This window comes from Equus przewalskii, chromosome 10 (assembly GCF_037783145.1).
Source record: "Equus przewalskii isolate Varuska chromosome 10, EquPr2, whole genome shotgun sequence".
Lineage (NCBI taxonomy): Eukaryota > Metazoa > Chordata > Mammalia > Perissodactyla > Equidae > Equus > Equus przewalskii.
The window spans coordinates 35,116,927-35,133,927 of NC_091840.1; the positions used below are offsets into that span (position 1 = coordinate 35,116,927).

The 17,001-nt window shown below is 34.7% G+C and overlaps 1 protein-coding gene across 22 annotated transcripts in view; it reads right to left on the bottom strand.

Annotated features, from left to right (window-relative positions):
• Nucleotides 1-17,001, bottom strand: part of BCAS3 (BCAS3 microtubule associated cell migration factor) — a 569,320-nt gene that overhangs the window by 429,152 nt on the left and 123,167 nt on the right. For 19 of the 22 annotated variants that reach the window (XM_070562375.1, XM_070562376.1, XM_070562371.1 and 16 more), the window contains one exon: nt 23-130. In XM_070562375.1, the coding sequence (XP_070418476.1) occupies nt 23-130 (108 nt within the window). Of the gene's footprint in view, nt 1-22; nt 131-4,801; nt 4,963-17,001 lie in introns of those variants that run through there. The other 3 variants (XM_070562384.1, XM_070562380.1, XM_070562382.1) reach the window with 2 other exon arrangements.

The window sequence follows — 17,001 nt, forward strand, 5'->3', positions numbered from 1 at the left end:
AGGCACATGAAAAAATGCTTACCGCTTGTTGCAATGGAGATCATAGATAGGTGTTTTAAACTGAATGGACTTGACCATCTCCCCAGTACGAAGTGAATACAGATCCACACAACAGTAAGGTGGACTTGTTCTAAAAAAAAAAAGACAAAAGCCATTATTTTTAACTAGGTGAGAGGGCCAGTAAACTCTACTCTACGTTTTCTTATTAACATAATCTTAAAAGCTCTTATTAATATAAGCAAGTTGATTTGAACTATTAAAAAAGATCATAATATATTCCAATCAACTCATTTCAGGAATGCAAACTTAGGGAAAGAAAAAAAAATGAAACAGAGTCATCAAATTAGTACCATACAAAAGAAAAATCATAAATTATCTGAATAAATGCAGAAAGGAATTTGATAAAATTAAAAACCAACTCATGATAAGAAATATTTCATTAACCTCATAAAGGATACCAATCTGAAAACTAACAAAAACTAGCAATCACATATAATGGTAAAATATTGAAAGTTTTCATCCTAAAATCAAGAAATAGACAAGAATACTCATTATTGCCACTTCTATTCAACAGAGTATGGAAGGTCCTGTGCATAAGGCAAGAAAACAAATTACTACACGGAAGAAATAAACCTGTCATTATTTGCTGAGAACTTGATTATATAAGTATAACCACCCCCCCCCCGAAAGAAATCTGTAAGTAGAAATACATATACAGCCAACACCACAACAAAGATAAACCATTCAACATAATATGTGGATTTACCAAGATCATTAGATAACAGTACCTGTATTTTTATAAGTTAAGGACAAACAATTATAAAGAAAAATTTTAAAACAGATCATATGTTGAATATATGAATATCGAATATACTGGATTAAAGCTAAGGAAATATTTCAAGATATTTACACAAAAACAAAACAAAACCAGAATAAATGGAAGTATATATCACAGGATGACAGACTTTCTAAACTGATAAAAGTTCAACTCTAATCAAAAATCTACCAGAATGGGAGTGTAAACTGGTGCAGCCGCTATGGAAAATGGTATGGGGTTTCCTCAGAAAATTGAGAATAGATCTACCATATGGTCCAGCTATTCCATTGCTGGGTATTTATCAAGAGAACTTGAAAACACACAAGCATAAAGATACATGCACCCCTATGTTCATTGCAGCATTATTCACAATAGCCAAGGCCTGGAAGCAACCTAGGCGTCCATCAAGGGAGGAATGGATAAAAGAAGATGTGGTAGTATATACACACAATGGAATACCACTCAGCCATAAGAAATGATGAAATCCAGCCATTTGTGACAACATAGATAGACCTTGAGAATATTATGCTAAGTGAATAAGTCAGAGGAGGAAAGTCAAATACCATACGATCTCACTCATAAGTAGAAGATAAAAACAATGGCAAACAAACACGTAGCAACAGAGACTGGATTGATGGTTACCAGAGGGGAAGTGGGGAGGAAGGAGGGTGAAAGGCGTGATTAGGCACATATGTGTGGAGATGGATTACAAATAGTCTTTGGGTGGTGAACATGATGTAACACAGAATTAGAATTATAATATGATGCACATCTGAAAGTTATATAACATTATAATCCAATGTTACTGCTATAAAAATAAAATTTTTTTTTTAAATCTACCAGGAATGAGACTTCCTTCTAAAATGGACATGGACACACATTCCACATGGTAAGGCTGATATTGTAAAGGTATACTAATTCAGACACTGTGTTCTTGACACTAGAACAGATGAAGAGAGCAATGTTTCCACTTTAAGAAAGTAGGAAACGAAGAGCAAGTTAAATCCGATGAAAGTAGAATGACAGAATTAATACAATACAAGAAGAAATCAACAAAATAAAACTTGAGTAAACAAAAGAAAAAAAATGAAACTAAGACCTAGTTCTTTAAAAACAAAGTAAAACAAACTAAAAAGAAACATAATTTGAATATTCCAGTATCTATGAAAGAAATTAAACTTATAATTTAAAACTTCTCAAGAAGAAATACTCAAAAATTTGCAAATTCTATCAATCATTTAAAGAAAAAGATTTAGATATCCTACACAAATTCTTTCCTAAGGTAGAAGAGTAGTCAATTCCCAACTTATTTTATGAGGCCAGTAACACCTGAAAACTAAACATACTTCACAAGAAAAGAAACTACAGATATAGAGATATATATATATGTCTCATGAATTTACACCAAAAATTCCTCAACAAAATATTAACAAGTCAAATCCAGCAACACAAAACCAGATGAGGCATTTAGCTCAGGAATAAAGGTTGTGGAATGAAAGAGAACTTCTTGAACCTGATGAAGGCCATCTATAAAAAAACCTACAGATGAAAGAATAAACATTTTCCCCAAAAGATCATGAACCAGGTAAAACTGTCTGCTCTTATCACTCCTACTTAACAATGACAAGCTAATTTTAAAATCTGTATGAAAATTTACAGAACGTGATTGGGGAACTTTACATACATGAGACTTATTGTTAAGCTACAACAATTAACATAGTATGAGATAGGACCTCACAACTGTTAGAATGGCTATCACCAAAAAGATAAGAAATAAATGTTGGCGAAGATGTGGAAAAAAAGAGAACCCTTGTGCACTGCTGGTGGGAATGTAAATTGGTGCAACCACTATGGAAAACAGAAGGAGGGCTCCTTAAAAAATTAAAAACAGAACTACCATATGCATGACCAGCAATTCCACTTACGGGTATTTATCTGAAGGAAATAAAAGGACCAACTCAAAAAAGATTTATGCACTACCATGTTGATTGCAGCATTATTTACAATAGCCAAGACATGGAAGCAACCTAACTGTTCATCAACAGATGAATGGATAAAGAAAATGTGGGGGCCAGCCTCATGGCCAAGTAGTTAAGTTCACGCACTCCACTTCGGTAGCCCAGAGTTTCACTGGTTTGGATCTTGGGTCCAGACCCAGCACTGCTCGTCAAGCCATGGTGAGGTGGCATCCCACATAGAACTAGAAAGATCTACAACTAAAATATACAACTATGTACTGGGGTCTTTGGGGAGGAGAAGAAGAAGAAGTAAAAAAAGAAACTGTGACACATACACACACACACACATATACAATGAAACATTATTCAGCCATAAAAAAGAAGGAAATCTTGCCACTTGGGACAATAAGGATAGACCTTGAGGGCATTATACTGAGTGAAATAAGCCAGACAGAGAAAGACAAATACTGTATGATGTCATTTATATGTGGAATTTTTTTAAAAACTGAATTCATAGATACAGAGAACAGATTGATAACTGTGAGAAGTAGGGGGTGGGAGGTAAGTGACATGGTGAGGGTGGTCAAAGGTACAAATGCCCAGCTATAAGATGAGTAAGTCTTGGGGATGTAATGTACAGCATGGTGACTATAGTTAACAATACTGTATTATATATTTAAAAGTTACTAAGAGAGAGCTCAAAAGTTCTCATCACAAGAAAAAAAATTGTAACTATGTGTGGGTGTAGGGATGGATGTTAACCAGACTTATTGTGGTGATTACTCTGCAATACATACAAATATCAAATCATTATGTTGTACACCTGAAACTAATATAATGTCATGCATCAACTACATCTCAATTTTTTAAAAAGATAGTATGATTGTCTGAGCATAGATACATAGATCAAGGGAACAGAACACAGACTCCGTAAACAAACTCACACATATAGCCAACTGATTTTCAGCAAAGATGTCACAGAATTAAACGATGAAAGGACAGTCTTTTGACCAAATATTGCTAAAAGAACTAGATATTTGCATGGAAAAAATTAAGTTTTCCTGTAATTTATATTATATATAAAAGTTAACTCAAAATAATTCATAGATCTAAAAACATAAGAACCAAAACTATACAGCTTCTAGAAGAAAATATAGCAGAAAAATCTATTTCTTAAACAGGGAAAGGCATGAATGAATAGATATAACTGACAACACAGAATTCACCAAAATTTAAAACTTTTACTTTTTAATACAGAGGTAAAAAAATGAAAAAGCAAGCCCCATATTACAAGAAAACAGTTTCAAAAGATATCTGACAAAGGGTTCGTACCCAGAATATAAAAAGAAATCCTATCACTCAATAATAATGATACACACAACGTATTTTTTAAATAGCCATAATATTTTAAAAGACACTTCACCAGGAAAGATGTAGAGATAACAACTAAGTACTTGAATAGATATTAAACGTCACTAATCACCATAATAAAACCACTAAGGCATACCACTACATTCACCAGAATGGCTAAAATTTAAAAGACTGGTAATACAAGAACGCAAAGTAACTGAAACTCACATACATAGCTGTTGGGAATGCAAAATGATACAGTTACTTTGAAAAATAGTTTATCAGCTTTTATAAATTAAACATACTCTTCACCTAGGTAATTTGTTATTCATAATAATAAAAACAGTTAAATATTGATCAAGAGGAGAATAGACAAACATATTGTGATATATTGATGCAACGGAATATTATTCAGCAATTTAAAAGGACAAATTATCCACACAACAAAATAGATGAATCTCAAAACCATTATGAAGTAGAAAAAAAGCCCAAACATAAAGGTCTACATACTGTATGAGTCTCTTTCAATGCAAAAGCTAGAAAGGCAAAACTATAATAACAGGAAGCAGATTAGTGGTTGCCAGGGGCCAGAGAAGAAGGGAATCTATAGCATGCGCATGAGAAATTTCGCGGGCGATGGAAATGCGGCGGTGTCTTAATTATGGTGGGTACTTACACAACTGTATACAACTGGCAAAACTGGAAGTGGGGGAGAATCTAGTAAAAGCCAAACTTCAATCTCAAAACTGACACAAGGCAAAAATTCTTTTCTTAATGTTCCCAACTAATTAATCCAGTCCTCTGCTGAGAAGCAATGAGTTAATAACGAATGAAATCTAACATTTTGCCAGACCAACTGGGAAGGAAAAAACAGCTTGTCACCTTCAATTAGCAGCTCATTATAGCCACAGTACACTAGAAACTTGAATTCTGATCATTTCACTGGCATTCATACAATGTCACAACTGAGATTCTTCCTGAAGAAAGCCTTCAATAGAAGTAGACAAAACAAATACTATGAAGGCTCAGTGGAGAGTTGACTGCACAAGACTTGGTAGAACTGAAAATTCTATTTATATATGGAAAAAAATCTCTTATTCAATGCCTAACAGAAAAAGATAATTCTTTAAAATAAGCGCTTTTCAGAAAGTCACACATTCATAAAGGAGTCACGCTATCTGCCAATAACACAGTTGTGTACACGCCTGACATATCCTTTTGTTCTCTATTTTCTCTCTTTTTAAAAGCCGTAACCATTTCCCTGAGACACAGCAAGACAATCTTAATTTTCCTCATGGGTAGGCTGATGAGAAAGCTTTCCATGACATCAGCAGCATGCAGGCCCCCTAACAGAAAGGATGCGAGCTATACTGAAACATACAGACATGAAACCAGCGTTTACTTTGCTCTGTATACACCAAACAGTGCTACAAGAAAGGTGGATATAGAATGAGTCCTCATTAGATTTCTACAGCTCAAATGGGTTAACATTTTTACAGGTTTGCGTCTGATATCTAAACATAAAGCTTCACTTTAAGATAAACCTAATACTTTAAGGGAAAAAAGTTCCACATAGAAATGTTGAGAGCACAATTTAGAATGAAACTGAATCCACAGCAAGCAAACACCAGAGGTTGGAAGGAAAGCAGGAATGAAGCAATTTGTATTATTAGACGGTTGGTCAAAGAACTCTAAATTGTGCCCAGGCATCTTTGTTTTTCTAATATATAGATATTAACATGCATAGAATAAAGCTTTTTTGTACTTTTCATGATTAATATAAAATAGAAATGAATGCAAATTCTCCTTAACTGACCTTTTCTTTACCTAAGTAACTTTAATAGTGAGTAACCCAGGACATATGTTCAAAAATTTTGTATCGGAACTGTTACCTATTGTACATGTGACCTACACCCATAAAGGAACTCATTAAGCTTTTATTAGGGAGGGAAAAGTCCTCCCACAGCCAAAGGTATGGAATTTATACAGTTCATTCACTTCAGTGGAGAGGGCTGACTACGACTATTTAAAGAGCAAAATTTTTACAAAGCTTCCATCACTGAAAATGAAACAGCTACATTAAGCAATTATGAACTAAAAAACAAAACAGTTAAATTGAATTTCTTAAGGGGAAAAATATTGAAAATATAAACATAGAAGATAAACACCAAGAAGAAAACATTAAACATTTTCATCTAAATATGTTGCCCGTTTTCAGCATTTCTTAGTTTCTCTGTAATCCTTTTCATCACATTTTAAATTTTTTTTAATATACTTTATTTTTTTAGAGTGGTTTTAGGTTCACAGCAAAACTGAGCAGAAGGTAGAGAGATTTTCCATATACCCCCTGCTCCCATTCATGCATACTCTACACCATTATCAACGTCCCCCACCAGAGGGGAACGTTTGCTACAATCGATGAACCTACAATGACACATCATAATCACCCAAAGTCCATAGTTTATATTAGGGCTCACTCTTGGTGTTGTACATTCTATGGGTCTGGACAAATTTATATTGATAGGTATCTAACATTATAGTATCATACAGCATCGTCTCACTACCCTAACAATCCTGTGCGATGTGCCTATTCATCCCTCCTTCACCGCTAACCCTTGGCAAACACTGGTCTTTTTACTATCTCCATAGTTTTGCCTTTTCCAGGATGTTGTATAGTTGGAATCATACAGTATGTAGCCTTTTCAGACTGGCTTCCTTCACTTGGTAATATGCATTTAAGTTTCACCCATTTCTTTTCATGGCTTAATGGCTCATTTAACTTTAGTGCTCAATAATATTCCATTATCCAGATCTACCACAGTTTATTTGTCTATTCGCCCACTGAAGGATATCTTAGTTCCTTCCACATTCTAGCAATTATGAATAAGGATGCTATAAATACTCATGCAGTTTTTTGAGCAGACGTTAAGTTTTCAACTCCTTTGGGTAAATACAAAGCAGGGCAATTGCTGAATTGTATGCGAAGAATATGTTTACTTTTGTATGAAACTGCCAAACTGTCTTCCAAAGTAGTTTTACCATTTTGCATTCCCACCAGAAATGAAAGAGAGTTCCTATCGGTCCACATCCTCACCAGTATTTGATGTTGTCAGTGTTCTGGATTTTGGCCATTCTAATAGGTAAACAGTGGTATCTCGTTTTTTGTGGTTGTTTTGTTTTTTAACGATTTTATTTTTCCTTTTCCTCCCCAGTACATAGCTGCATATTTTTAGTTGCGGTCCTTCTAGTTGTGGCATGTGGGACGCCACCTCAGCATGGCCTGATGAGCAGAGCCATGTCTGCGCCCAGGATCCGAACTGGTGAAACCCTGGGTAGTTGGAGCGGAGCACGTGAACCTAACCACCTGGCCACCAGGCCAGCCCCACTCATTGTTCTTTTAACTTGAATTTCCCTGATGACATATGATATGAAGAATTTTTTCAAATGCTTATTTGATATGTGTATACCATGTCTGGCGTGAGGTCTTTTGCCCAATTTTTAATCAGGTTGTTGATTTTCTTATTGTTGAATTTTTAAAAAAGCTCTTTGTATATTTTGTATAACAGTCCTTTATCAGATACGTGTTTTGCAAGTGTTTTCTCTCAATTGGTGGCTTGTATTCTCATTCTCGACAGTATTTTTGAAAAGCAGAAATATTTAATTTTAATGAAATCCAACATTTATTCAGAAAATTGAATCTGTGAAGTATAGGACAAATCTCAGAAACATTTCCAGAATTAAGAGTAAATGAATAAAAGAGATGAAATGGAAGAAAGCAGACAAAAAAGAATTGAACACAGAGATTCAATTTATGAAAATACACATTACTGAAGAAATTCTGCCTCAAGACTGCAGTATCAATCCCTGCCTGACAGTTTCCAGCCTACCAGCCTACCCTATTTCCTACCTGCCAGCCCCACAATCACATAAGTCAATTCATTGAAATGAAAATCACATGTGTGTGTTTGTGTGTACATTGAATAATATACTGGGGAATCAAGAATACAACATGCATACCCACAGCCAGGCATTTGCTCAACAAAGAACTGTGACTTTGCATCTCTGGCTGAGTCTTTTTTTTTTTTTTTAAGATTGGCACCTGAGCTTACATCTGTTGCCAATCTTTCTTCCCCTCCCCCTCCTGTCCTTCTCCTTCTTCTTCTCCCCAAAGCCCCCCCAGTACATAGTTGTATACTCTAGTTGTGAGTGCCTCTGGTTGTGCTTTGTGGGACCCCACCTCAGCATGGTCTGATGAGCGGTGCCATGTCCGCACCCACGATGCAAACCAGTGAAACCCTGGGCTGCAAAAGTGGAGCGCACAAACTTAACCACTTGGCCACAGGTCTGGCCCCTCTGGCTGAATCTTTACTCTGCACAAGCCAGAGATGAAGGCTAAGGCAGAGTTGTAGATGTTATTACCAAACACTCAAGGACTCTCCCAGCTCACAGCCAATTTGCAAAAGTTATTTTTATAACTTTTCTTTTTGGTTCCTGGTGTTTAAGAAAATCTCTGTCAGGTCACTGGCTGATTGCTGAGATAATAAAGATTTCAATAATCACACAAAACACCAAATACAGTCTTTACAAAAAGTTTGGAAAAGTCACTCAACAATGTATGGCTGCAGGCCTCAACAAGCAAAAAGAGCACACCTTGGGGACGGGGGACAATCTGATGTTCAGAGCTGCCACATTATAATATTTAAAATGTTCACTGTTCAACAAAAAAATTGCAAGGATACAAAGAAACAGGAAAGTATAGCTCATTTATAAAACAAAAATAAATCTACAGAAACTGACACTGAGGAAACCCAGACATTGGACTTACCATACAAAGAATTTAGATAAATTGTCTTAAATATGCTCAAAGAGCTAAAAGACACTAGAGAAAAAAACTACAGGAAAAAGATGAATTAACAAATTGAGGGTATCAATAAAGACCTAGAAACTATTAAAAAAGAATCACATCGAAATAATAGAACTAAAAAGTACAATAACTAAAATGAAAAATGCACTAAAGGTTTCAAAAACATATCTGAATATCAGAATAGGCAGAAGAAAGAATGCACAAACTTGAAAATAAGAAAACTAAAATTATACATCAGAGAAACAAAATGAAAAAAGAATGAAGAAAATGAACACAGTTTAAGATCAACACTATAAATCAACTAAACTGACTTACAGAAGACTACCCAACAATAGCAGAACACACGTTCTCCTGAAGTGCCCATGGAACATTCTACAGGATACACCATTTGTTAGCCACAAAACAAGTCTCAGTAAATTTAAAAACAATGAAAACAATCTCTCAAACCAAACTGGAATGAAATTATGAATCAAAAAACAGAAGGAAAATTGGAAATTCAGAAATAAGTTGAATTAAACAGTAACCTTTTAAACAATCACCACATCACAAATATGTGGCATTAAATAAATTCTTAATTAACACCACATTAACAGAATAAGAGGGAAAAAAGACCATCTCAACTGATACAGAAAAAGCATTTGCCAAAATTCAACATCTTTTCATAATAAAAACACACAGGAAACTAAAAATAGAAGGGAATTGCCAAATACGATAAAGAGAATTTATGAAACAGCTATTATAGTCGATGACAAAAGATGGAATGTTTTCCCCCTAAGATCAGTAACAAGAAAAGGATGCCCACTGTCAATACTATTTAACAGTGTATTGAAAGATCTAGCCAAAGCAACTAGGCAAGAAAAAAAAATAAAAAGCTTCTAAATTGGAAAAGTAGTAAAACTGTCTCTATTCACAGACAACATAATCCTATATATAGAAATCCAAGAGAATCTAAAAAATAGTACTAGAACTGATAAATTCAGGAAAGTCACACAGTATAATATTAACATTCATAAACCAGCAATTATTAATCAAAAAGAGAAAGTAGGAAACTGGTTTCATTTAAATAGCAATTCAATCTCTATCAAAATTCCAAGGGCCTTTTTTGCAGAAGTGAAACGTCAACCTACAAGTAAATGGAATTGCAAGAGACCCCAAATAGGGAAACAAGATTGAAAAAGAAAAAACTTGGAGGACTTACATTTCCTGATTTCAAAACTACAACAAAGCTACATTAATCAAAACACTGTGATACTGACACAACATTAGACATATAACCACTGGAACAGATGTCAGAGTCCAGAAATAAACCCATACATCTACAATCAATTAACCTTTGAAAAAGGTGCCAAGTCCATTCAGTGGGAAAAGGACAATGTCTTCAACAAATGGTGCTGGGAAAACTGGAAGTCCACATGCAAAAGAATGAAGTTGGACTCCTATCTTACATAATAAATAAAAATTAACTCAAAACGGGGGGCAGACCAGTGGCACAGCGGTTAAGTTCGCATGTTCTGCTTCTCGGTGGCCCGGGGTTCACTGGTTTGGATCCCAGGTGAGGACATGGCACCGCTTGGCAAAAGCCATGCTGTGGCAGGCGTCCCAGGTATCAGGTAGAGGAAGATGGGCGTAGATGTTAGCTCAGGGCCAGTCTTCCTCAGCAAAAAGAGGAGGATTGGCAGCAGATGTTAGCTCAGGGCTAATCTTCTTCTTCAAAAAAATTAACTCAAAATGGATTAAAGACCTAAATATAAAAGGTAAAACCATAAAACTCTTAGAAGAAAATATAGGGGTAAATCTTCATGATCTTAGATCTGGCAATATTCTTAGATATGACAGCAAAAGTACAAGCAACAAAAGAAAAAATAGATAAACTGGATTACATCAACATTAAATACATCAAAGGGCATTATTAAAAAAGTGAAAAGACAACCTAAAAATATGGGAAAATATTTGCAAATAATGTATCAGATAAGGGCCTCATATCCAGAATATATTGAGAACTCTTAATATTCAACAAGACAACAAACAACCCAGCTGAAAAATAGGCAAAGGATGTGAATAGATATTTCTCCAAAGAATATATACAAATAGCCAACAAACATATGAAAAGATCCTCAAAATTAGTAGTCATTAGGGAAATGCATATCAAAACCACAATGAGATACCACTTCACACCTACTAGGTGGTCATAATAAAACAGAGAAGAGAGAGTGTTGGCAAGAACATAGAGAAAGTAGAACCGTGGTCCACTGGTGGTGGGAATGTAAAAGGGAGCAGCCGCTGTGGAAAACAGTTTGGTGGCTTCTCAAAAACCTAAACATAGAATTACCATATGACCCAGCAATTCCACTCCTAGGTGTATACTCACGATAAATGAAAACATATGTCCACACGAAAACATGTACATGAACATTCATATTAGTATTATTCATAACAACCACAAAGTGGAAACAACCCATATGTCCCTCAACTGATGAATGCATAAACAAATTGCTGTATACACACAAATGTAATTTTATTTGGCCTTAAAAAGGAATGAAGTTCCAACTACATGACATTCTGGAAAAGGCAAACCTATGGAGACAGAAAAAAGATCAGTGCTTGCCAGGGGGTAGAAGGAAAGTGAGGGATGAAGAAGCAGAGCACAGAGGAGTTTCAGGACAATGAAGATACCTGCACGATACATTAATGATGAATTCACATCATTATCCAGTCTGAGGAACATGGGGATACTATTAAACGACAGTCAGTGAGGCATCTGTGTATACACACTCAACTAGACTGATAGAAAAAGCTGATAAAGAAGTGAATAGGAAGTATGCAACCAAGAGAACAGAACACAGAATGAAACTTTGGGAAACAAAGACATTTTTTAAATATTACAATATTTTTTATGCTTCATTAAAATTATTTTCAAGCCCTTCTGCCATTTACCACTTCAAAATAACATAAGGTTGCCTTTTCACTTACTATATTTGAAGATTGAATTTCAGCATTGTAACTGAAATTATGATTTACTCTTTACTATTTTAATCTATCAAATTAATTTCTTTCCTTAAAGTAGTATATGGACAATTATGTTAAACTAATCTACTTTTAACAACAAAATTTTACCAATATAAACTATTCTGAAACAAATCTGAGTGGGCTTCTATTTCTCATGTTCTTCTGTAACACACTAACTGTTGGTATCCTAACTTACTTGTATTAAGACAATAGAGACAGTTTGCAAAATATAAACCTGAAAAACTACTGAGCATTAAAGTACTGTTAATCAAAAAGTTATTTTAGTTTTCCTAAGTTATATCAGCAATTTGTTCTTAATGAATTGTGGTTACGCAGTTAAAAGATTTGATCAAACGTACATAACCACATCATACGGTGAAGTGATTGTCAGAAATCTCAATCCGCTACTCCAGAATCATTTCATGTACAAATAATACTATACATGTTGTAAACATGGGAAAATACTCTGAGAGTCTGTTTCAGATCCAACAATTATTATGTAATGAAAAACTTAACAATACAGTGAAGCCTAGCCAAATGAACTACTAAAAGGAGCATGAATTGGAATAGGAATTAAATAAGATTTTTAAGCATGTCCAGTTAAGTATTCCTGTTGAAGTACATCTTTCCATGGAAGAATCAACAATCACTTTCCTATGTCAAAAAATAGATTATCAGCATCTAAGAAATGAGAAATGAACTAGGTATCTTCGGCTTTTTGTGAAGACTTAGTATGACTGTTGAGTACTTTAGTGTTCTGTGTGGCTTTTTTTAATAATGCAGGAAGGAATGATGACGGTGACCTAATACTTTATCTTTGAAATTTAAACTCCACCTAAAAGAGGTGCATTAGGTAGATGCAACACTATCTTTTATTTTCGATGGAAAACAAGAATTACAAATAATACAGGATTAAATTAAACTCCGAAACACAAGTTTATAACTCTCTATCAAAAATACTTAAGTTTTGAGTCTCAGAGTCTACTTTTAATTTTTATAACAGTATGTTTTTTTCTTTATATTCATGTATTCTATTAGAATCATAGCCATTTCTTACCCTGCACTATGTTTTCAAAATAGTTTTTTTGTAATGCAATACAATGAGCATCATGTTAAAGCAATGTGAAATATGACTTTTATGATTTGAAAATTTTAAACATTAATACTATTTTCCTTTACAAAGAATTTTATTATTTTTATTCATGATATTTAACAGATTGAACCAAAATTAGGAAAAGCGGAACAAAGTATTTGAGAAAGTGACATTTTCCAAGAATGTGCATATATAAGTGAAATACAAAATAGCAAAGACATTTTAAATCTACCACAAATTGCAAGAAGCATGGAAACATTTATTTTTAAATAGGGAAAAGCTGCACAACCTTCAACATGTGTTACTGAATCTAATCCTTTAAATATAAGAGGAAAATTTTTGATAGTATTACATTATTTGTATTCTTATTCAGCTCCTAAAGAACAAAAGCCAGTTGCTTGCATTTTTTATTAAGTAATTAAAAAGAAAGAGCAAAGAAAATGGAAACGCAACCATAAGAAAAGCTAAATTTGCGATGTGCCTAGAAAATAATAACATTTTTCTTCTACAAGGTTCTGAATAAACACTGGGTAATTAAACCTTCCAACACTCCCACAAATTGAGAAAGTATTAATGATGCTTTCACATGGGGAGGTAACCAGGCAGGACACTAAGTAAAATCTCCACATAAAAATAGGAGGTCATGTTAGGATTGGGGCTGGAATCAGATGTTCTTCAATAGGGATGCTCATCTCACATACTAGATGAGAGGCAGGCAACGATACAATACATTGTATTTTTAAAAATAAGTTTCTATTAGTTGCAATTAAATACAAAGATGAGTTAGAAATACTCTGCCTTCAAGAAGATTTCAAAATAATTAGCTGGTTTCTTTTAAAAAAAATAGAAAATAAAGAAAATATGTTTACTATACCACAATGAAAAGAAATGCAATGGAAATTCAAATTATGGAAGAGATGTTACAGGGAAGAAGAAAAGTCTGCAGTTTACTTCATATATCCAAATATGAATAATGTAAACATATATATAACTTATATATGTACGATACTATTTTCCACTATGCCTACACAGTCTCTGTCCACTAAAAACCATTCATAAGTACAGCACTTAAATTTTATTTAGGAAAAATTTTCAAAGTATACAGTGTATAGTAGAGATACATGTAAAGTAGAGATACATACATGTAAACTATGTCCCAAATCCAACCCCCACTGCTAGTTTCATTGGAACACAGCCACACCCATTTCTTTCTTTTTATTTTCTACCACTGAGTTGAGTAGCTGCCAGAGACCATATGGTCCGATGAGCTTTACAACATTTCCTATCTGGCAAAAGAAAAACTTTACTGACCCCTGATTTAGTTATTGATTTCTAGTGTATTTGGGCTGCATTAGTGTGTCTTTCTCATGGGTCATGTTTTTTTTTAAAGATTTTATTTTTTTCCTTTTTCTCCCCAAAGCTGCCCAGGACATAGTTGTACATTCTTAGTTGTGGGTCCTTCTAGTTGTGGTATGTGGGATGCCGCCTCAGCATGGCTTGATGAGCGGTGCCATAACCGTGCCCAGGATTTGAACTGGCGAAATCCTGGGCCTCCAAAGCAGAACCCGTGAACTTAACCACTCCGCCACAGGGCTGGCCCCCTCATGCATCTTGCTTCAGTTGTTGTAGGGGAATATGAGGTGGGCCCAAGTTTCTGAAATATAGGAACTTGGGATTAACCATTCTGATATTTGACATTTCCTCCATTGCATTATTTTGCTTCTTTTATTTGGGAACTATGCGAGTTTTCTAATTCTTCCCATTTTATTTAAGCTATCTCTCATTTTATTCAGTTTCCTATCTCTTCTCCCCTCTGTGACTTCCAATTTCTTCATCAATTCTGTTGTCAATTTCTGGGGGCTTTTCCCCCTTCTATTTCTTTCTATAGGTCATATCTCTCACTATCTCACCCTATCCTCCTGACTTCTTGTATTTATGTTTTGTGCTCTTCTTTCCTAGAGAAAATTAGTTTACTAAATTATATAATTGTGAAATATCTGTTTACAATTTTCAACTGCTCCATAGCAACATTATTCTTTTTTTTTGTGTTGTTTTTTTGATGAAGTTTAGCCTTGAGCTAACTACTGCCAGTCCTCCTCTTTTTTGCTGAGGAAGACTGGCTCTGAGCTAACATCAGTGCCCATCTTCCTCTACTTTAAATGTGGGACGGCTACCACAGCATGGCGTGCCAAGCAGCGCCATGTCCACACCCGGGATCTGAACTGGCAAACCCTGGGCTGCCAGGAAGTAGAACGTGCAAACTTAACCACTGCGCCACCAGGCCAGCCCCGCAACATTATTCTGATTATTCTTCACTTACCAATTACTTGTCACTGAGCTAGGTTTTCCATTTGTTCGATTCACGTAAGTTTTTCAAAGATAAAGTTGTTCATAATATTGCCTACTATCCTTTCATGACCATAAGATCTGTAGTGATGCTCCTTCATTCATTATTGATATTGGTAATTTGTGTCTTCTGTTTTTCCTGATCAGTCTCACTAAAGGGTTATCAATTTTATTGATGTTTTCAAAGAACCAGCTTTTGTCTTAATTGATTTTCTCTCTTGTTTGTCTATTTTCTTTCACTGATTTCCATTCGTTATTTTCTTTCTTTTTCTTATTTTAAGTAAACGTGCTCCTCTATTTTAGATTCTTAAGGTGAAAGTTTTTAGATCTTTCTTCTTTTCAAATGTGAACATTTAGTGCTATAAATATCACTCTGTCTCTGCTTTGGCTGTATCCTAAATTTTTGACATGTGGGGGTTTTTTAATCATTCAGTTAAAAATCTGTTCTTTTTTCTCATGATTTCTGCTTGACCCATTTCCAAAGATTGCACAGATTATCCAGAGAGTTGGCTGTTATTGATTTCTAATTTAATTGCATTGTGGTTATAAAACATACTCTATTACTGAGACTTGCTTTATCACTCAACACATGATCAGTCTTGGTGAATGTCCTATGTGCACTTAAAAGTATGTGGATATAATAGTCTATAAATATTAGTTGAGTCAAATTGATACAGTAGGGGTTGGCCCGGTGGCACAGTGGTTAAGTTCACACGTTCTGCTTTGGCGGCCTGGGGTTCGCTGGTTCAGATCCTGGGTGCAGACACGGCACAGCTTGGCAAGCTATGCTGCAGTAGGTGTCCCACATATAAAGCAGAAGAAGATGGGCACAGATGTTAGCTCAGGGCCAGTCTTCCTCAGCAAAAAGAGGAGGATTAGCAGCAGATGTTAGCTCAGGGCTAATCTTCCTCAAAAAAAAAAAAAATTTGATATAGTAGTTCACGTCTTCTATATTCTGACTGATTTTCTATCTCCTCGTTCTATCAGTTACTAAAAGAGGAGTGTTAATTAACTTTAATTGTTGACTTCTCTAATTTCCTTTCAGCTGTAATATTGTTTCATGTATTTTGAAAATTCATATACTTTGAAACACATATGTGAACGGTCATTTTTTTTTAAAAAAAGATTGAAGATATTCAAGAAAGAACATATTCTTGCCCATCATCACTCCTAAAGAAATAAATGTTAGGTGATCAGAACCATTACACATGAGTAGGTATTCTCTTGTAATATAGGTATAGGTAAGTTTGGAGGTAGAGAAGAAAGAATCTATGGCAATTCCAAAATAGATTGGATTAAAGTTCTAGTCAAGTAGGAGGCACGGTAATCTGCTGAATATAAAAGGGCTTAAATAAAGTTATGAATATTTGGAACAGCTAGTTTCCAATCCTTTGTTAGATCTATTTATTAAATACATACCTACTAATATGAGCTTTACCATCCAAATCTAAGTTTAACTTTTCTGATGTCTGCTAAGAAAAGTAAAATTTCTACTAAATAAAAGGAAAACAAAGTTCAAGAACAATCATTTGAGAATACAGCAAAATCTTCCAAGTCTCCAAGAAAT